Source organism: Saimiri boliviensis, chromosome 10, assembly GCF_048565385.1.
Source record: "Saimiri boliviensis isolate mSaiBol1 chromosome 10, mSaiBol1.pri, whole genome shotgun sequence".
Classification (NCBI taxonomy): Eukaryota; Metazoa; Chordata; class Mammalia; order Primates; family Cebidae; genus Saimiri; species Saimiri boliviensis.
Window position 1 is genome coordinate 103574809 of NC_133458.1, and position 22619 is coordinate 103597427.

Sequence of the window (22619 nt, forward strand, 5' to 3'; positions counted from 1 at the left end):
CTCCCAGCTGAATAAATCACCACTTCCTTCTCCGTTAGGTGTTTGGGCGGTTTGTTTGTGGCCGCTCCTGCTTCATAACCACGTATCTGCTATAATTAAGGTTTCAATGTCAGCTTCATTTTTTAAAAGATATAGCTCTTTCCACTCTGTCATAATACCTAAATGAAGTAATACAAAACAAAAAGACAGGTGCTGTGCAGTCCCTGGTTCTCGACAGAGCTTCTTAAGCTTTTTCTTGCTTCAGGCAGAGATTCAAGAATATAATTGGAATATTAGTTCAGCTTATCTCAAATGCTGTTATTAATATTTCAGGTATTGTAAAATTGACGGGCAATTTAAAATTTCTGCTATACATACATTCAATTTATATTCATTATAGTTTATGTCAACATTTTTGAAACTTGATTTGGTGATCTATATATAGGCCATCTTATTACAAACATTCTTATACAGAAAAATTGAAAGAATTACTCAATGAACATCTTACACCACAGCTAAGTCTACATTTAACATTTTATTGTATTTGCATTAGCAGGAGTCTATTTCTCTATTAATGACTCTGTCTTTTTTTAAATCAAAATAAGCTGTAGATACCTGTACGTTTCCCTCCTAAATGCATCGACAATTGTATCATTTAACTAAAGCCCATATTTGTTGAGGCTTTTTTGTTTGTTTGTTTGAGGCAAAAGGCACAGACCCCAAGAGTGCTGTTTGATGAGTTGTGACACACACCTGCTGCAATGGACAGACTGTTTGTGTGACTCCAAATTCAATGCGGAAGCCCAGATGTGATGGCGTTTGGAGGAGGGGACAGTGGGAGGTCATTAGGTCAGGAGGCTGAAGCCCCAGGATGGGATTCGTGTTTTTAGGAGGAGGAACAGAGCTGGTCCTTTCTTTCTTTTTCCTCCACCCTCAGCCATGTGAGAATGAAACGAGAAAGTCGCTGTCTATAAACCACGAAAAGCCTTCACAAGAACCTGTCCATGATCTCTGACTTCCAGTCTCCAGAACTGAGAGAAGTAAATCTTTGTTTTGTAAGCCAGCACTCTCTAATACTGTTACAGCAGCCCACAGTGACGAAGTCTCCCTGAAACCCTAAGCCCTGTTAAATTACAGAGCATTCTTTTCACTCCCCAGTTCCCTCACCCCACTTCTTCATCTGTCCCCCAAGGCAAACACTGTTGTGATTTTTTTCCACCATTAATTATTTTTGCCTTGTCTAGAACTTCTTGCAAATGGAGCTGCACAGTGTGCCTTCTTTAGCACGGGCTTGTTTCACTCACCGTACCTGTCACTCTTCAGGGCGGTGGCAGAGTTTTCTCTCCTCAGCTACAGAGCACAATTCCATTGCGGGACTATCCCTGTATGCTTATTCATTCTATTGATGGTACGCTGTTCTTTTAGTTCTGCTAACAATAAAGCTATTATGAACATTCCTATAACGTCTTTTTGTGAATTTAGTTTCATGTATCTTTGATAAGTACCTGGAATTGGTACTGTGGAGCCATAAGTGGTGTATGTATGCTTAGTAATATGACAAACTAAGCATACATTTCCCAAAAGGGTTATACCATTTTATATACCTGGTCACCAGGAAGGAGAGTTCTAGAGTTCTAGTTGATATTTTTTTGCACAATTTTTTTTTTTTTTTAAAGAGATGGAGTCTTGCTCTGTTGCCCAGGCTACAGTGCAGTGATGTGATCTCGGCTCACTACAACCTCTGCCTCCTGGGTTCAGGTGATTCTCCTGCCTCAGCTTCCTGAGTAGCTGGGAGTACAGGCGTGTGCCACCACACCCAACTAATTTTTGTATTTTTGGTAGAGACGGGATTTTGCCATGTTGGCCAGGCTGGTCTTGAATTCCTGACCTCAGGTGATCCGCCTGCTTCAGCCTCCCAAAGTGCTGGGACTGCAGGCGTGAGCCACCGCGCTGGGCCAGCCTTTTAAATGTTAACCATTTCCACGGGTATGTACTGATTATCTGGCAGTTTGATATACTATATTTTCATTACCATTCAGTTCAAATTATCCAGTTGAAATTATTTTCCAATTTCATCTGTGACTTCTTTGAATCATGGTTTATTCAGAAGCATGCTGCCTTAATTTTCAATACCGAGAATGTTCTTTTTATCTGGTTGCTTATACTTCTAATTTAACTGTGGTCAGAGAAAACAATGTATGATTTAAACATCTTTTTAATGACTTTTTAAGAGCAGTTTTAGGTTCACAGCAGAATTGAGAGCAAGGTTCAGAGATTTTCCATATAGCCCTCCCCCAGCAAATACATAACCTCTCCCTGTCATCAGCATCCCCACCAGGGCGCTGCATTTGTTACAACCGGTGAACCTGCACTGACACATCCTAATCACCTCAAGTCCACTTTTCACGTTAGGGTTGACTCTTGCTGTTGACCATTCTGTGGGTTTGCAGCAGTGTGTGATGATGCGTAACTGCAGAAGCCCTGGAATGGCCTCGGCCAACCCAACTGGTCCTAATTCTCAGGCAGAATGCAGCATTCTGAGATAAAAATGAAATGTTTGGGACAAGCTGGCTCGGTCAGCATCTCTCCTGGAGCAGGATGTCATGCAACACCTGCGTATACTGAGCCCCGCTGTGTCCAGCGTATAAAACTCAGAGTGGAGCTCTTTGGGGTTCCTCAGCTGTGGGGCAGAGTGGAGTAGATGCAAACTCCATCCACGCTCAACAGCTTTCCTGAGCTTTACGAAACTGGTTCACTGTGGATCCCAGGCTGCCGTTTAACCCTGCTGCCTGTGTTTGAGTAATAAATTGACGTTGCCTAACATGCCATTTGTGCTGTTTGGCCAGACTCTCACTCTGCTCGCTAGGTTTGTCAGAACCTCCTGCCAGGTCTGGGAACCTGTGCAGTATCCATCATTACAGCATACAGAGTACTTTTACTGCCCTAAAATCTGTGTGCTCTCTCAATTCACGTCCTTCCATACCCCCACTGCAATATAACCACTACTCTATTTCCTTTTATTTTTATTGAGACAGAATCTTGATTTGTTGTCCAAGCTGTAGTGCAGTGGCATGATCTTGGCTCATTGCAACCACTGCTTCCTGGGTTCAGGCGGTTCTCATGCCTCAGCCTCCCAAGTAGTTGGGATTACAGATATGCACCGCCATGCCTAGACAATTTTTATATTTTTAGTAGACACGGGGTTTTGCCACGTTGGCCACGCTGGTCTCGAACTCCCAACCTCAGGTGATCTGCCCTTCTTGGCCTCGCAAAGTGTTGGGATTACAGGCATGAGCCACTGCTCCCGGCCTTATTTTCTCCATAGTACCACTGTCTAGCCATTCACCTACTAAAAGACATGTTGATTGCCTCAAAGTTTTGACAATGAGGAATAAAGCTGCTATAAACTTCCACGTGCAGGATTTTGTGTGGACATAGTTTTCAGTATCTTTGGGAAAAAACCAAGGAGTGTGATTGCTAGATGGTACAGTGAACTTGGTTCTGTTTTGTAAGAAAGTGCCAAACTGTCCTCCAAGGTGGCTGTACCATTTTGCATTCCGATTTGAACCTTTTTGTATTTACTGAGACTTGTTTTATGACCCAGTATATATTTTATCTTGGTGAAGTTACCACGTGGACTTGAAAAGAATTTGTATTTTGCAGTTTAGGGGGTAGGGCACGGCTCCATGCTCCATTTATAGAGCAATTAGATCAAGGTAGTTGATAGTATTGTTCAGATATTCTGTTCCTTTACTGTCTTTTTTGCCTAATTTTATCAATTGCTGAAAGAGGACTGGTAAAAGTTCCTACAGGTTTGTAGATTTGCCTATCTTTTTGCTAATTTGTGCTTCACATATTTTGAAACTCACTGATTAGAAACGTAAGTTTTTGTCTGTTACGTGTTGTGGACAAACTGATCTTTTATCCTTATGAAATGCTCTTCTGTTTTCCTATGTTCAAGTCTTTATCACCTAATATCATCTGGTATCAACAGACTCTAGTGCCAAATTCTGAGTGTCTTCTCGTTGTCTGCATTTTCATTTATGTACTTATAACCTGTATATCTTTGCCATCAGCATACAGCTAAGTCTTAGTTTAACTGTTTGTTTTTAAAAAGTCTACTCTGACCATCTTTAAGGGGAATTTTTAAACATAAAAATTACATAAAATTTAAATGTAATGGAATTATACCTCTGGCTATATTCTCCCATTTTGTTGATTTTGCCTCCCTGCTGACCCTGCTTCCTCCTTTCCTGCCTTCTTCTGGGTAAGTATCTCTTTACAGGAGCTACTTTTGCAGTTAAGGGTGGGGGGATGCATTCTTAAGGCAGTCTTAATACTGTACCACTTCATGAGAAAAATAAGAATGTTGCAATAGTCTAGTTCCATTTATCCCTTCCATGGTCAAAGGCTATGTTATGTGACAGCATTTCCCAAATCAATGTCTGTGAGCTCTGAATTCAAAAAGAAACTCTAATCACTTATGTGTAGATATAGCAATTCAACTCCACATATTCCAGAATACTCACTGGTCTCGTAGTGTTTGTGTGGTATGGTGATAGGCACAACTTTCTCTAAATAAGATCCTAAGTTTTCTAAATATGTGACGATATGATTATGGTTTTTATCCATGTCAAAGCAAAACACTGCAGTCTATTACTACTTGTTTCACAGTTCTGCTGGTTGCAATATTCATTGGATATGAAGCAGAGTATAAATATTCTTCCAAAGCACAGAAGTCTGTGTATTTCCTTTTATCTTTTTTTTTTGAGACAGAGTCTTGCTCTGTTGCACAGGCCAGAGTGCAATGGCACGATCTTGGCTCACTGCAACCTCTACTTCCCAAGTTTAAGCAATTCTCCTGACTCGGCCTCCCGAGCAGTTGAAATGACAGGTGTGCTTCAGCACACACAGCCAATTTTTGTATTTTTAGTAGAGATGGGGTTTCACCATACTGGCCAGGCTGGTCTCGAACTCTTGACCTCATGATCCACCCTCCTCAGCCTCCCAAAGTACTGGGATTACAAGCATGAGGCACTGCACCTGGCCATATTTCTTTTTAATCTTAACAACGGAGGCCGGGCGCGGTGGCTCAAGCCTGTAATCCCAGCACTTTGGGAGGCCGAGGCGGGTGGATCACGAGGTCAAGAGATCGAGACCATCCTGGTCAACATGGTGAAACCCCGTCTCTACTAAAAATACTAAAAATTAGCTGGGCATGGTGGCGTGTGCCTGTAATCCCAGCTACTCAGAAGGCTGAGGCAGGAGAATTGCCTAAACCCAGGAGGCGGAGGTTGCGGTGAGCCGAGATCGTGCCATTGCACTCCAGCCTGGGCAACAAGAGCGAAACTCCGTCTCAAAAAAAAAAAAAAAAAAAAAAAAAAAAAAAAAAAAAATCTTAACAACGGAGCATAGCAAGGGTATCTGAGGAACGATATAACTCAGGAATAGCTGACAGAACATTAAGAGGTGTTACAACTCTCAGTGCTTCTTAAACTTCAGTAACTAAAATCTCCTATTAAGTTTTTTAGTAGGCCAGGCGCAGTGGCTCATGCCTGTAATCCCAGCCCTTTGGGAGGCCGAGACGGGCGGATCACGAGGTCAGAAGATCGAGCTTGCAGTGAGCCGAGATCACACCACTGCACTCCAGCCTGGTGACAGAGGGAGCCTCTGTCTCAAAAAAAAAATGTAAAAAAAGTTTTTTAGTAAATGAAATTTGTAACCCCTGAACCTCCAGATATTGATTCAGTGGGTCTGGGTTAGAGGTTACACACCTCGGTATATCTCACTGTAGGTGGTCCATACACACTACACATACCTTGCCTTAGCTTTAAGAATCACTTTTAAATTCTGAACAGACTGAGATGTGTTTGACTAGGACTTCAGCCCATGTGACATCTCCTTAGAGCCTATGGTGATCATCTAAGTCAATTCTGTCTCCTTCATGCTCTTTTTTCCTCTTTCACAACACCCTCTTTTTTTGCTGCAGAGCATGCATATTCACATGTAATTATTTACTTCTCAGTCAGCCTCCCTGCACTGTAAACCCCCTTACTTGACATAAGCGCCAAGTGAGAGTAACGTGTCTGGATTACTCACAGCACCTAGCAAAGAGTTAAACCTTAAATGCTCAATAAATAATGTTCAATAAATAATACTCAACAAATAATGTTCAAAAGAATAATTTATTCCAAAAAACATAAAATCACATGTTGGGAAGTTCACCAACCACCAAATGTCTGAGTTCACAGTATTTTCAGCAAAACACAGAAAATCAAACAACACGGTGCTTCCCCTTAGCCAAGAAAATCTGGTTCAAAAAGAGAAGTGTACCAGAAAATAATTTGGGAGAGGCCACATTCAAGTAACTTTTATTACAAGTGTATTGTTATAATTGTTCTATTTTATCGTTGTTAATCTTTACTGTGCCTTTATCACAGATACGTATGTATGGTACCGGAAAAAGCAGGGCATATACAGGGTTTGGCGCTAGCCGAGGTTTCAGCCATTCACCGGGGGCCCTGGAATGCATCCCTGCGGATAAGTGGGGAGCTGTGTGTACATTATGACCACTCCCCTAACCAAACCTACCGTCTGACAAAGAATGGCTTCCATTGTCGTGAATGACAGCCGAAGTCACAGTTTGGGGTGGGGAGACTATTTTGACTTAGATCACAACAACGTATTGCTCATAAGCTTTATTTCCACCAACATTATATACGTACAAAAAGTATGCACCGTAAGGACACACACCAAGCTGGACCGCAGGGAAGAAATAGACTGCTTAGGATTTACCTAGTCAGCCGCTTCTAGAGAGCCAGCACCGCGCAAAGCCGCTGGCGCCCATGCTGTGGACGCGAGTAGGGTGAGGCTGGGCTGGCGGGGTAACCCCGGAGCCAGCCGGGAAAACACGGCCGACGCCACACTCACACTCCTAAGGAAGGCCAACGCCCTGGCAGCGAGCTCCGCGGTGCAGCTCTTCCCGGAAGCGGCGCTGGGACTCGCGTCACGCTGCGCTTGCGCACTGAGGTTTCGCGTAAGGAACCAATAGGACGGAGGAGTGGGCGGGCTGTCGGCAGAAACCCGGGTTCCGGTTCCGGTTCCGGCGGGCCTCCATCAGTCCACTCCAGTGCTACGTGTCCCTGGCGTTGTAGGTGGAGGTTGGGCAGGTGAGTTTCTTCCCCACCGGTGGGCACAGGCGACCGGGGCAGCCAAGCCTTTGCGACTCGCGGGGGCGGCGGGCGTGGACGAGCCGGCGCGTCTCCCCGGGCGGCCGTGGTGCGGCGGGCGGACAGTGGGCCCGTGGCTGAGGTCCGGGGCCGGGGTCTGGCCGCGACATCCCACCAACCCGGCCTCCGATGGAAGGCAGACCCAGGGCCGCGGGCTCCGGGGGAGCGGGGTCGCCGGCCCGCGGGCCTCCAGGGCTTAGCGTTCTGGCCGGGTGTCTTCTGTGCTGCGGGGAAGGATGACGGCCTGCGTCCCGGATCCCTTCGGGGCCGCCTCTGTGGCGGGTGTGGAGTCCTGTCCGGCGAGAGCTGTACTCAGCTCTGGCCCTGCCGCCGCTCCGTGGTTTAAAGTGAGAGCACTGGTCTAGTCTATTTCGAGAAATCGTAGTTGGTTTTTGGCTCTCTACCCCTGACATTGAGTGCAGAATTGTGGGTAGCCTGCATTTGTCTGGATAAAGAGTTCTTAGCTTCCTTCGTGACAACTATGATGACAAAAAGTTTAAGCCCTTTGGATTTCAAGAGCAAAGTTAAGTGAAATACGGAAGAAACAGACGTTACTGTATTTTTGCCCCAGCATGTTGCAGTTCCTTGTGTTTCATTGACATTTTGTTGTTTATAGCCTACATTAGGCTAGGGAACTGGGAATTACAGAGATTTACATTCCATAGCCAGTGATTCCAACCACCACCTGGCCACTGTTCTGAGTACTAGAAATGGAGGAAAACACAAGTAACACCCTGGCCTCTTTACTTACTATAGCCGTGGCTCTCAAAGCTACGATCGAATGATATTTCTCTTGGGTAATAGATTCCTCAAAAGAACCTATGTGGTAAAATATATAGCTCTTTTACCTTAGAAGATATGTTCAAACCGAAAAGTTTGGAATTTAGATAATAGCTTCACAGAATCTGCATCTTGCTTTAGCCATTCTTTATAGTTTAGAAAAGTATGTTGTATTGGTACGTTTTAGAAAAATCAGATTGAAATTCACGTTTGCCTCCATTTTAGGCTCTTGCAGCAACCATAGTTGGCATTCACTGTACAAGACACTGGCTTCTGCATAGTTTAAAATATAATATGGAAAGAAATTGTAGGATTTGAACGTTGGTGGTTCTTTAGCAGGAATGGTAATGGATGGGACTGCAGAGTGAGAAAAGGAATGGATTTATTATCCATTAACCTTTTTAACCTTTTAATAGAGATAGGCTTTTTATATTGAGTGTTCGATTCTTTGTCAGAGATGAGTAAGATCTTTGCTTATTGCCTTTGATCCCATACTTAACTGAAATTTACAAAAAATAATATCAATTTAGGTTTTGGAGTTTGTTTTTTGTTTTATTTTAGGAGCTGGAATTAACCCATATTAGACGTGAATTCAATTCACGTCTCATTTCTCTCTGGTCCCATTTCTCTCTTGATATAAATGAGCAAGTCCTTACTATATGATAACCACTATATACTTACTATATGAGTATCTTTGTTTTTTTTTTAAGCAGGCAGTCATGGATCAGGTAATGCAGTTTGTTGAGCCAAGTCGGCAGTTTGTAAAGGACTCCATTCGGCTGGTGAAAAGATGCACTAAACCTGATAGAAAAGGTAATTACTTGACCATGAGAGAAAAAATTAAGTCTTTACATTTTCTAAGCCTTTGGTTTGATTAACATCTTCTTGATAGCCATTACATTACATTTATCAACATTTTTATTGATTGATACTGCTCGACGGCTTCTTAACATTGTCATTTCTTCCTAAATTTTTTACTCTGATCTAAATTTTTATTTTATGTATTTTCAAGTGGTGTAAGATTATTTGTTACAGCCTCATGTTCCATGTTACATTCGAGTTAGTAATATTTTGACTTTAGTGTCTTACATATTTCCTCTTTGGGAAAGCTTTGGAGTTCTCCCTCCTCAGCTCCCACCCCAACAAACAAAACCTTAACATGAAACCAACAATATAGTTTTTCCAAGCTAGAAAGTTAATTTTGTTATTTATCATGATTCATGTGTTAAATTGCTCTACTTTTATTCATTCATTGAGTTAGGAGCTGGTAATATAATAGAGAGTATAACATGTATGTAATGTAGTATATAAATAAAGAGAATAGTCCTTGATGTCATGGAGCTTAGAATCTATCAAGGAAATGCTCATAAACAAATTGTTGCAATTATGTTTTTTAATTACTGCTATGGTAAGTATTATGGAAGATAACTAGAAGGCAGTTTTACAGCACGTAACAGGAAGACTAACCAAGTCAGGAGATTAGGGAAAGCTTCTCTTAGGAAGTAACATAAAATGGAAACATTACCAGGGTAATGTTTTGTAAAATTGTGCTCAACTCAGTTTATTTTATTTTTTTGAGACAGAGTCTCACTCTGTTGCCAGGCTGGAGTGCAGTGGCACAATCTTAGCTCACTGCAACCTCCACCTCCCAGGTTCAAGCAGTTCTCCTGCCTCAGCCTCCTGAGAAGCTGGGGTTACAGGTGCACGCCACCATGTCTGGCTAATTTTTGAATTTTTAGTGGAGTCTGGGTTTCACCATGTTGGCCAGGCTGGTCTCAAACTCCTGACCTCAGGTGATCCACCCGTTTCTGCCTCCCAAAGTGTTGGGATTACAGGCGTGAGCCACCATGCCTGGCCCAATTTGAGTTTTCAAGCCTTAATATTGTCTTCATTGTAGTATCAAAGACAATGGACCCATTTTTTTATAGTGTACCAAAAAAAAAGATATGTTTCTGCCTGTATAATCAATGTGTTATAATAAAAATCACAATGTTACAGTTTAAAACTTAAGAAAAATAATGTATATTTCTTCTATCCATGACCTTTTTTTGGTATATTCTGGTTATTTGTTAAGAAGAAAAAATATTTTTAGTACTTGTTGATGAACTCACTAGCACAGACACGCACTATTATTTGTTTCCTTAAATATCAACAAAATGTGGAAATTTAAAAACCTGTCAAAAAAGTTGTTTACTGTTAATAGTCTCAGCTTTTTACTTTTAAGTTACATATCCGTTAACAGGAGAAATGTATACTAGTTAAGTTCATTTATGTTGCTGATAGTTTTTTTTCCCCATACTTTCAGTGACAGTGCAAAAAATATGTGAATTTCGTGTTTTTAAATGCAGAATTCCAGAAGATTGCCATGGCAACAGCAATAGGATTTGCTATAATGGGATTCATTGGCTTCTTTGTGAAATTGATCCATATTCCTATTAATAACATCATTGTGTAAGTAAACTATATTAAATAGACTAGGATTAAGTGAAACTTGAAATCATTTAACATGACAGCCTGCTATTGTGTTAATACAGAGATACATCTCTTGACTTTTTAGTGCTATTGGAGTTTACTAATATTTACAAGTACCTGTTAATTGAGTGCTTTTAGATCTTACATGGTCTTTCCAGAAATTCTATGTGCTAGGCACTCTTTTAATAAAATTTTAGAGTCCAAAAAGTATTAAAGGCACTCATATGTCACAGAACCAGCATTGAAACCTGTCCTCTTTGTGGTGTATCTTGTTAATTTCTAAGGTGCAGAGGAAATGCTTCCCATTCCCGAAATCACTGCTGTGATAGAACTCTGGACCAGATTGCCTGGGTTCAGATCATTTTTCTTGTTAAGCAGTAGCTGTCCTCTCTGTGCCCAGTTTAGTCAGTGGGATGATAGTTCTTAAATTACGACTTTTAAGTCAAGTAAGGCCCTAGAAGCAATTTGAGTAAGAATAGAAGTGAAAGTTGTTACTGTAATGAGCCACTGATACTGATCCTAATTTAGGTTGAGTTTCAGTCTGTACTTACTCTGTGATTTTTTTGTATGCATTTAATCTCAGCCTCATTCACTGTTTGGAGGTAATAAAATCTGTTATTACCTGATAATATCAGTTAAACACTGATAAAATGTTTGTTGAATTAAGTGAACAACTTCAGGTTCTTTGCCTTTTCTGCTGGTGATGGTGGCAATAATATTAGTGAACGTTCATTGAGAACTTTCCATATACTATAGATATCTATTTAATATCAATCAGTAATATCAGTTAATCTTAACGGGGTGGTAAAGTTCAAAGCAGTGATTTAAAAAAGCTTTGTGAACTGTAAATCCCCTAATAACTGGGTACTTTATCACAGATACTAGTACAGGTTGCCTTTCAAATGACCACGATGTATGTTGCCAGAGGGATTTCTTAAGTAGGTCACCGTAGTTATTAAGCAGAAGTGCCACAAAGTGATATTCAGACTCATGAATAGTTAAGAGCTAGATGGGCCCAAGTCACTGAGATCTCCTTTGTCAGTTCAGAAATCCCTTCTGTTTTACCAGTGAGAAATGCCAACTGTGGAATTGTGGAATCATGGGGAGAATACTGAAGTAGAATGAGGAAATCAGTATGAAGTGGCAGTCTCTGTCAAGTCCCTTTTGGTACTCAGTACTGCTGCTCTTCTTGCTTCCTATTCTGTCATGAGACAGATTTAATTGATAGGAAGTTGTTTCTTCACAATGATAACAAAGTTAGTTTCCTGTGATAATCATCCTTCATTGTTCTTAGTGTAGTACCCTCCAGAAGATCACGTAAGCCCAGTTTTTCCAGTTTTTGGTATACAAGCAACTTTCAAATTTCCCCCCCCTTCACTTAACCTATATTTTTGTCTCTTTTGCCAGACATCACCTTCTGCCTTGTGTCATACTTATATAGGTCCTTCTTTCACATTAGATGATGAGTCGTGAGGCATGCCTGCCTTTTTATTTATATTACGTGTCTCTCCTATAGAATCGAGTCCAGAGCCCTCTTGGATCCCTTAAAAGCGCTAAATTAAGTGTTTGTTGAATTAAGTGAGCAACTTCAGGTTCCTGCCTTTTCTAATGGTGATGGTGGCAGTAATAATAGTTAACATTCATTGAGAACTTTTCATGACTCTGTCAACTCATTTAATCTTCATGGGGAAACTGAGGGATGAGGAGATTAATTAAGTAACCTACTTGGATTGCATGGCAACATAGGAAACCTTTCAGAAGCTACGTAGAAAACTTTCCTTCTAGTTAAAAAAATGGTTTCATCATTTAAGGAGTTAAAAATCTATCTTTAGATGTTTTTTACTTTAATGTGAAGGCCAGTTAAAACCTTTCATGAATGACACTACAGAAAACATACTCTTTTCTCATTTTATGCCATGATAGCTGTAAAACTGAAAGGAATTTCTCTTTCCCTACATGAAAGAGCATAAATCATTGTTTAAATCATTTTGAGGAAGTAGCAAGGGAAGTACTCATTGGGTTGAATTATCAGTTTTTTCTTATGATTTTTTCTTTTTCTTTATAATTATAGTAGTCAAAATTAATATTCACAGTATTAGAATTTAAGATAATTAAGCACTTGCTGGCCTTTTAATTACAGCAATACTATTTAATAGCATAAGCATTTAAAATACTAAGCATTAAAGTATATACTCAGGAGTATTCTATTTAATAATTTTTTTTCTTTTTTTTTTTTTTTGAGACAGAGTCTCATCACCACACCTGGCTAATTTTTTTTATTTTTATTGTTAGTAGAGACAAAGTTTCACCATGTTGGCCAGGCTGGTCTTGAACTCCTGACCCCAAGTGATCTGCCTGCCTCAGCCTCCCAGAGTGTTGAGATTACAGGTGTGAGCCACCATGCCTGGCCTATTTTACATAATAATTTTCACCTGGTAATGGAATTATTTTTCTTTATTTAACGTTACTACAATGTATATCTGATTACACAGTTTTAATGTTTGTTTTAAAACTCAGAAGTTCTTCTGTAGAAAAGGTGATTTTTGTTTCCATCATGACTAACCCAGATTTTTGAATGATTATGGTAAGATACAGTGCTTGAGCAGATTGTTGAATGATTATGGTAAGATTCAGTGCGTGAGTACCTCGTGCTCGTCTGCACTCTATTTTCTACTGGTGTGTTCTCCTGGTGTGTCATCGTTACCAAATTGAAAAGCTGCTCAACTAACCATCCTGTCATGTAATTGATATTTTTTGTTGTGTTCGGAAAGGCATTATGCTAGACGGTTCCAAAATGGAAATTCCTGAATGAGCATTGTGAGTTTAAAAATAGACCTCTCCCAGGAGCCACATTATCTTTTCAGGTTTAGGATTTTCAAGTTCACTGCGTCATTCTTTTTGCTGTCTTTAGATAAAGTTAGGTGTGGTTCAAGTCATGGCTGTTGACCCCTTAAAATGATAGCATATTGCATTTCAAATAATGATTATTAAAATCTTACCTGTGCTCAGAGGTAACAATTTTTCTTTCTTTTACAGTGGTGGCTGAATACATTTTGGAAGAGAGTTTTTCATCTTAGAGACTGGTGAACAAGTGTGAGGGTGTGAGAAGCTCACAGAATACAAATTTGCCTGTATGTTTTTTGGGTTTTTTCCTCCTTTCAAGACGTTTTCTATTTCTAAATTAAAGTAATTTCAAAGTAAATAAATATCTCATTTTTCTGTCATAGATACCACATTTCAGCGATAGAAAATAGTAGATTCTTTCTCTGAATAATTTGGTTTATAAAAGAAATTAAAGGGTCTGGTGAAATAATACTCTTTCTGAGAGCTCTTCTGTTTTAGTTCCTTTGTGCTGGTATTATAATATACCTGAGTCTGGGTAATTTATAAATAATAGAAATTTATTCTCACTGTTCTGGAGGCTGGGAAGTCCAAGATCAAGGTACCAGCAGGTTTGGTGTCTGGTGAGGGCGTGGTCTCTGCTTACAAGGTGGCACCTTAAATGTTCTGTGCTCACATGGCAAAAGGGACAGAAGGGCAAAAGGAGCAAGGGCTTTGGGAAGCCTCTTCGATAAGGGCCTTCATCCCATTCATAAGAGAGGAGCCCTGTGACCTCCTCACCTCTTAAAGGTTCTACCTCTTAATACTATTCAATTGGAGATTACATTTCTTTATATATATGACATATGTATATGCGTGTATATACGTATATATACGTGTGTGCGCGCACACAAGACCTAGAGATAGGGTCTTGCTCTGTCACCCAGGTCATAGCTCACTGTGACCTCAAACTCCTGAGCTCAAGCCGTCTTCCTGCTTCAGACTCCCAGGTAGCTGGACTGCCGGTACATGCCACGATGTCTGGCTAATTTTTTGTAAAGGTAGGGTATCACTATGTTACCCAGGCTGGTCTTGAACTCCTGGCCTCAAGCAGTCCTCTGACCTTGGCTTCCAAAGCACTGTGATTACTGGGCCAAGCCACTGTGGTTGTCTGGAGATTGAATTCCAATATGAATTTTGGAGGGACATAAACATTCAAGTTATAGCATCTGCTATCAGATAAATGTTTTTTATGGTCAAAGAAGAAACAGCAAGTAAAAGATGGTGATTCCCTGTTAGAATTTGAGGGTAGGGCAGGAGTTTTTCTGTAAGCACTTAAATTTTTTTTTTTTTTTTGAAACAGTTTTACTCTTGTTGCCCAGGCTGGAGTACGATGCCGCCATCTCAGCTCACCACAACCTGCACCTCCCCGATTCAAGCAGTCCTCCTGCTTCAGCCTCCCGAGCGCTGGGATTACAGGCATGCACCACCACGCCTGGCTGATACTGTATTTTTACAGAGAGAGTTTTACCATGTTGGTCAGACTAGTCTTGAACTCCTCAAACTCAGGAATTTTAAACAGGTAGTCAAAATTATTATAGTTTAGAAGCTACTTGAAATAGTTTCCTAGAATTATGATTAAAACTTAAATATGAGAAGTCCTCTTCTAGATGTACTGAGTCAGTCACTCTCTCTTGAGCACTGGAGTTCTGAATTTTATTAAGAATTCACTGAGAGAGTCTGAAATGAAAAGGGGATTTACCCTCTTTCCCCTTTTAAAAAAAAAGTAAAGCCAGGTGCAGTGGCTCACACCTATAATCTTAGCACTTTGGGAGGCCTAGACAGGAGGATTGCTTGAGACCAGGAGTTCAAGACCAGCTTGGACAATATAGCAAGACCCAAACCCTACAAAAAAATTTTAAATAATTATTTAGCCTGGTGTGGTGGCACACACATGTAGACCCAGCTATTTGGGAGGCTGGGGTGGGAAGATCCCTTGTGCCCAGGAGGTTGAGGCTTCAGTGAGCCATGATTGCACCACTGCACTCAGCCTGGGTGACGCAGTGAGATCTTGTCTCTAAAAATGAAATAAAAATAGTAATTTGAATGTGAGTTTGTTCCCCCTTTTTAAAAAAGCAAGTGCATATCTTCAGTTTGTTCAGTCATTGTTTAGTTATTGAGCTTTATTTCCCTGCTTCTAATATTTTTTAAAAACTTGTTAGCGACACACGTTTAAATGTTCTTTCATCAAAGGCCGGGTGCGGTGGCTCACACCTATAATCCCAGCACTTTGGGAGGCCAAGGTGGGTAGATCATGAGGTCAGGAGATCAAGACCATCCTGGTCAACATGGTGAAACCCCATCTCTACTAAAAATACAAAAAATAGCTGGGCATGGTGGCGTGCACCTGTAGTCCTAGCTACTCGGGAGGCTGAGGCAGGAGAATTGGCTTGAACCCAGGAGGCAGAGGTTGCAGTGAGCCGAGATTGTGCCATTGCACTCCAGCCTGGGTAACAAGAGTGAAACTCCGTCTCAAAAAAAAAAAAAAATGTTCTTTTATCAGTAAGACAGGGAAGTGTCTAATTAACGTGGTTGGGCGGTATTCCTTAGTTTTGGAATCCACAGTTCAGGTCTGTTTTTGTAGTAAGAGTAATAGATTTTTCTGCCTACTTATGAAATGTTGACAGTGTTTCAATTTTGAATGAATTGATGTCTTCCAAGATAAAAATACAGTGAAAATTTGGCCATCTCTAAGCTTAAGGAGACCATATAGGCACATTTATAGCTATTAGCTGCTCAAAGGCCAAAATTGTATGTGTACATGTATGCAAGTGCGTATTTGTTTATGTTTACATCTATGTACGCATGTGTAGACATTTACATACATGCACCTGTATACATGTATATTTTAAACACTTAACGGTGGAAATTCTAAAATGGAGACTTGTCGCTGGCAAACGTGTATTTTGTTGTTGGTTGAGATGATTCTGAACCAATTCTGTTAATATTTTTTGACGTAAGATAATTGTAAATTCCTATTTATAGCATGCATTTTGACATAAGATAAATTGTAAATTGATAATTGTAAATTCCTATTTATAGCATGCATCCAGGCTGACTGTTTTGATGACCGACTTGGTTCTTGACACATGAGTGGATAAGGTATTACATAAATATTTCGTATGTATACATGTAAGTGAAATGAGGGCTGACCAAGAAGTCTGGTGACAGAGCAGAGCAACCTTCACAAGCAACAGTTGCATTTCTCAGTAGGAAAGTATGAGTCGATTTTTCTTAATTCACCCTCCTCCTAGCATATATGAGAGCTGGCATGTTAGGCTTAAAACAGTACTTATTAAACTTCACCATTCATGAATCCCCTGAAGGAATTAAACATTTTCTATTTTTAAAATGCCTGTAGCAAAACATGCTAATACTTTTCCTGTGGCAGTTCCGCAGTTTCTCGTCTTTGCAAGCAAAGTCATCTCATTTTTCTTCAGGTTGTGTACCACAGGTATGAGTATGTAAACAACGCGTTTCTGTTCACCCGTTTTTAACGTCACATAATTGGAATCATGCTGTTTGCATTCATCTGTGACTTGACTTCTCTCAAAAATAGCATTTTTGAGGTTCATGCATGCTGATCACAGCTGCAGTAGCTGTGGTCCGTTTATTCGCACTGGCATATAACTTACTACTATGAAATTCTTCCATAACTTTTTCATTTGTTTTATTATTGACAGACATTTGGGTTGTTTTCAGCTGTTTGCTTTTAACAACTGTTCTTCTAAGTGTTCTGCTGAGAATGTGAGTAGACATGTCTTCTGGTATAACTGTGCAAGCATTTCTTTTGCTCTCACACCTAAGGGTAAAACAGCAGCGTCAAAAGTATGTCTGTGTTCAGCCTTGGTAACACCCATCATTTTCTGATAAGGGGTAGAAGTTGTGCTAATTTCTTCCCCTCTAGGAAGAGACTTCTGCTCTAGCTTCTCCCGTTAGTACGTTGTGCCTGTCTTCTTTTGTTTTGGTAGGTGTTTTCATTTACTTTATGATATTTTGGGGTGAAGAAATTCTCAATGATAGTTTTTTTAACTATATAAATGTTTTCACTTCACATTTGTAACTTTTGTGTCTATTATTATTAATATTGTCAGCTTCTTACAGGATTACAGGATTACCTAGTCTCAGACCAATGCTTTCCACCTTTCTCAAATACAAGAGTCACCTGGGCACTTGGCCCACATTACATCTACCACATCGACATCTCTAGATGTTGGGCCTTGGCTTCTGTGCTTTATAAAAATGCTCTGAGATGGTAATTCTTAACATCAGTTGAGATTGAGAAACGTTACCCAGCCACACAGCTCATCCTTTCAACTGAAGCCCAGCTGGAGGTCTCTAGCTTGTTGTATTAGGACTTTTGTGGTAGAAAATGCTCCCATGTAACTAGCTGCCGTGTAACTACTCAGAAACAGCCTCATTCAGAAAAGAATCCTTCTGAAATATGACTGCACAGTTGTCACGCTGAGTTCATTAAATGCTTAGCTCAGGCACTATGCAGAGCAGGGCGGAGGGTCAGTAAAATTAAAATCATTGTATTTCTGATTCTTTTTTAAGGCAGCCGCCAATGCATTATTTACTCAGAACCTTTCTTGTCTCTGAGGAGTTGATTCTGACAATAAATAGGTCATCTGCCAACTTAAAGTACAGCTGGGTGCGGTGGCTGTAATCTCAGCATTTTGGGAGGCCAAGGCAGATGGATCACCCAAGGTCAGGAGTTTGCAACCAGTCTGGCCAATATGGTGAAACTCTGTGTCTACTAAAAATGTAAAAAGTTAGCTGAGCACGGTGGCATGTGCCTGTAGCCCTAGTTAATCCGGGGGCTGAGGCAGGAGAATTGCTTAAACCCGGGTGGTGGAGGTTGCAGTGAGCCAAGATTGTGTCACTGCACTCCAGCCTGGGTGACAGAGACTCTGTCTTGAAAAAAAACAAAGTAATTTGTATTTCAGTCTCAAAGCATCTGAACTTCAACTAGGCATCAAAATATTTCTCCTCTGTGAATAATTATATACAACTCACTGACAGTTGATACAGGCCTGGTGAGATTGCAGTTGCTAACATGGGGAGGATGAGGAGAAGTGTAGATGTTGGAGAATGGCTGAGAGTCTGGTTTGGGAAATACTAGTTTGAAATGCCTGTTGGATAGTGAAGTAGAGGACAAATGTGCAGATGTTCCAGCTAGAGATCCAGATTTAGGAATCATGAAGCCAGAAGAAAGCGTTTCCAGGAGTCTGAGCAGGAAAGCCAAATGCGGCTGATAGGTTGTATAAGATAAAGATCAAGATTTGACACAAATTTAGCAATGTAGAGGTTGGTGGTGATCTGGAGGTCCTGGTTGGGTGCTTCAAGAGACAATGAGGGGATAGGCATAAGAGTTAAGGAGTGTGGACAGACCGCTCCTGTGATTTTTGTAAAGGGCAGTAGGTTACAGGGGTATTTTGTTTGAGAGAGGATTTATTTTTAATATGAGAGAAAGAGCAGTGTGTTTTTATGGTGACAGGAATGGTCTGAGGGGAAATGGATAAGGAGGGGGTGAGAAGAAAGGGGGTCTGTGGTTCAAGTAGCAGTGGGAGTAGCTCATTGTGGCTGATGAGGGAGAACATGGGTCCAGAATCAGACTCTGTCCAAGGAGGAGACGACGGGAAAAGGCAGCCGGGTTGAGGACACAGTGTGACAGAGAGTGACAGAGTGATGCTGCATGGAATTCAAGCTGGGTAAGGAGTAGAAGCCAAGATAGGTGTGACGGGCAAAACAGACCGTGTGCCCGAGACGGGTAAAGGTTTGTTTAACCTGGGGTGCTAGAGAGAATTAACTGGAAAGGTAGAATTGGTGCTTGCAGAGAATGCTTGGATCCGAATTATGGAGGGCCTATAGTTATTGGTAATGACCAGTGAAAACACTGGAAAGACCGTGGGATTCATTAGCAAATACAGGTTGAAAGTCAAGCTTCTTGGAGGTGAGGAAGTCCAGAAGCTCAGAGGCCAGTGTATGAGGAGGATGATGTTTGTGGGTATTGAATCACCATGAATTACCGAAGAAGTAGGGCGGGGAAGAGGGACAGCTAGGCGCCAGCGTGTTCCCGGAGCAGGGTGGGAGGGCACAGTGGGGGAAGGTGAGTGCTGTTTCAGATGAATACTGCTAGGATGGGTAGCAGATGCTGCTGACTGATGATACACAGGTCAGAACTGGAGGGTGGAGGTGTGAGAAGAGGATAATCAAGTTGCTTTGAGGAACGAAGAGAAGCTGCCCGCCCTCCGGTCCCAGCGTTCTGAATAGGATGGGAGAGGGAATGAAATCCATGGATAGGGCTACAGTCTATACAGTGCTGGAACAGCATAAGGGGAAAGGAAATGTTCTGAAATGAGGTTGAAATGTTTGTGATTCTCTATGACTGACCATGGAGTCCGAAGGGCAGTGTGGAAGGGTTTCCGAAATTAAGGAAGGGTGAACAATGGAATCAGAAAAAAAGAAATAAGAGAGCGGCTTATGAGGGATTCTCAGGAGTCTTGGTCTTCTGGAGTAAGAATTGAGGGCATGATGGTTTTTGCCCTTCTTTTCCTGAGTAGTGAGGCAAGGTAGTGAGATTCACTGAGGCAAGGCAGTGAGACTGGAGACGGGGGAGGTGTGATTCTGAGGCCTCTCTTCACATGCTGGTGGCGCTGGGAGCAGAGCTTCCCACAGTGCAGGGTGCACGTGAACCACCTGAAGGCCTTGCCGCAGATCCCAGTTCAGGAAGTTTGGGAGGGGGCTGAGATTTCACGTTTCTGTAGAGTTTGCGTAGACTTCCAGGTGTTGCTGATGCTGCTTTGAGGAACAAGGGTAGAGGAGACAGAAGACTTAGTTTTATCAAGAGCCCGTTGGCTGTTTATGCTTTAACACTCTCCTGGCCCCCATGTGACCTGCCCTATGAGGACAGTTCTCACACCTTTTCAAGAACCAGAACACTCAGAAGCTCTCCAAGGATGGTGACCTTGGACCCCTGAATGCCATGAAATGTGGAAAGGGTGACACACAGGTATGTTATAACTACTGTAGTTATAAAGTGAATCCCTATAAACGTTTTCAGAGGCCATTTTAGGGTGTAAACTCTACAAAAGCAGAGATCTTTGCTGTTTTCATGGATGCATTCCACAAACAAAATACTGCTTGACACAGGATAGAGGTTCAAATATTTATCGATGAATGAATACAAATGGTTACTATATTAATTTTCTTAAAATCCCTTGCATGTTAGAGAAGGCAGTACAGAAAAATGCTTCAGTGAATTTCCAGCCAGTCTGTATCCTAATGAAAAGTCCCCCATAAGAGTAGATGTGGGGAGGTGGCTCACGCCTGTAATCCCAGCACTTTGGGAGGCCGAGGTTGGTGGATCACGAGGTCAAGAGATCGAGACCATCCTGGTCAACATGGTGAAACCCCGTCTCTACTAAAAATACGAAAAAAAATTAGCTGGGCATGGTGGCGCGTGCCTGTAATCCCAGCTACTCAGGAGGCTGAGGCAGGAGAATTGCCTGAACCCAGGAGGCGGAGGTTGCGGTGAGCCGAGATCGCGCCATTGCACTCCAGCCTGGGTAACAAGAGCGAAACTCCGTCTCAAAAAAAAAGTAGATGTTGGGGAGGGGTCTGGTGCTGGCCTCCACGGATCATCAGTGTAGGTGGGCACGGTGCAAGCAAGACAAAGAGGCATAAGTGACTGCCAGGATAGGGCACGAGAAAGCTCCCCTGTAGTGGAATGAAAATTATTTTAGCCAAGGCCTGTTGGCACAGTAAATGGTCCTACATTGCCATTCACAGAGTCTCATGGTCTAAGAGCTAAGTGGAAGTTTCGCTTACGTAGTAATAAGAGAACAGCGCTCGTAATTTGGGTGATGGGTCCACTTGAAGCCCAAACCTCACCATTGCATAATTTATGCGTGCAACAAGTCTGTACATGGTGAGCCCTGAAAATCTGGGACAAGTCTTAAGTTAACTTAGTTTATTTCCTGGTTCCTGTTACCTTGTTCTATATATAACCTTTAAATAAGCTTTGAATTAGACAAAAATTTTTAACCTTTTTTTTAAAAAAGGACACTTTTTTTTTGCAAGAATGTTTTCCTACAATATATATTTATTGGAAAATACCCAAATAATGAAATATCTATTAATTTAATATAACTTTATATTCTGAATTATGATCGATTTGTCTACAAGTATTTATCCCATTACATTTATCTAATTATTTTAATTGTTTATCTAGATTATTTATGAAAACGCTGATAATCATGAATTTAAAGTTATGAAAGTGCCATTGCAAAATTATAACTGAGATGGTGAAAAAAGATTTGACCTAACTGACTCCATCTTGCTCTTTTTTTTTTTTTTTGAGACGGAGTTTCGCTCTTGTTACCCAGGCTGGAGTGCAATGGCGCGATCTCGGCTCACCGCAACCTCCGCCTCCTGGGTTCAGGCAATTCTCCTGCCTCAGCCTCCCGAGTAGCTGGGATTACAGGCGCGTACCACCATGCCCAGCTAATTTTTGTATTTTTAGTAGAGACGGGGTTTCACCATGTTGATCAGGATGGTCTCGACCTCTTGACCTCGTGATCCACCTTCCTCGGCCTCCCAAAGTGCTGGGATTACAGGCGTGAGCCACCGCGCCCGGCCTCCATCTTCCTCTTAACCTCCAAGCTGTCCTTGTTCAGTCCTGGGCATCAACTGAACTAACTTTGGGAGGAACTTAGTTTATAGTTTAGCTTTGAAACAAAGATGCTAACAGTCCTTTCCCAAAATAGACCTCCTTATTGCCTGTGGACTAGACTGCCTAAAGCCCCAGGATTAAAAGTGATGGTAATCTTAACTAAATTCAAGATGCAGCTATTTTCATTAAACCCATATCAATGTCTTGTTTATGAGATGGAGTCTCCCTCTGTTGCCCAGGGTGGAGCGCAGTGGCACAATCTCAGCTCACTGCAACCTCTGCCTCCTGGGTTCAAGCGATTCTCCTGCCTCAGCCTCCCAAGTAGCTGGGACTACAGGTGCGTGCCACCATGCCTGAGTAATTTTTTTTTTTTTTTTTTGTATTTTTAGTAGAGATAGGATTTCACCGTATTGGCCAGGCTGGTCTTGAACTCCTGACCTCATGATCCACCCACCTCGGCCCTCCCAAAGTGCTGGGATTACAGGTGTGAGCCTCCACATACGGCCGTAAATGTCTTATTTATTAAAAATTACACAAGCAAACATCATTCCGTTTTGGGTTGGCTTTATAGTTTTGAAACCCTTATGACAAATTTTGACACC

The 22619-nt window shown here is 41.5% G+C and overlaps 1 protein-coding gene across 2 annotated transcripts; it reads left to right on the plus strand.

Annotated features, from left to right (window-relative positions):
* The first annotated feature begins 7060 nt into the window (after positions 1–7060).
* SEC61G (SEC61 translocon subunit gamma) lies at positions 7061–13770 on the plus strand. Of its 2 annotated transcripts, none has more exons than XM_010331750.3 (4): positions 7061–7148; positions 8702–8801; positions 10337–10439; positions 13497–13770. In XM_010331750.3, exons 2-4 carry the CDS (start codon positions 8708–8710, stop codon positions 13504–13506), a joined length of 207 nt encoding a protein of 68 aa, XP_010330052.1. In that variant the 5' UTR covers positions 7061–7148; positions 8702–8707; the 3' UTR covers positions 13507–13770. The 2 variants fall into 2 exon arrangements, with proteins under 2 accessions (XP_010330052.1, XP_039318052.1); XM_039462118.2 differs by having other exon boundaries at positions 7068–7148; positions 8699–8801.
* Positions 13771–22619: the final 8849 nt, after the last annotated feature.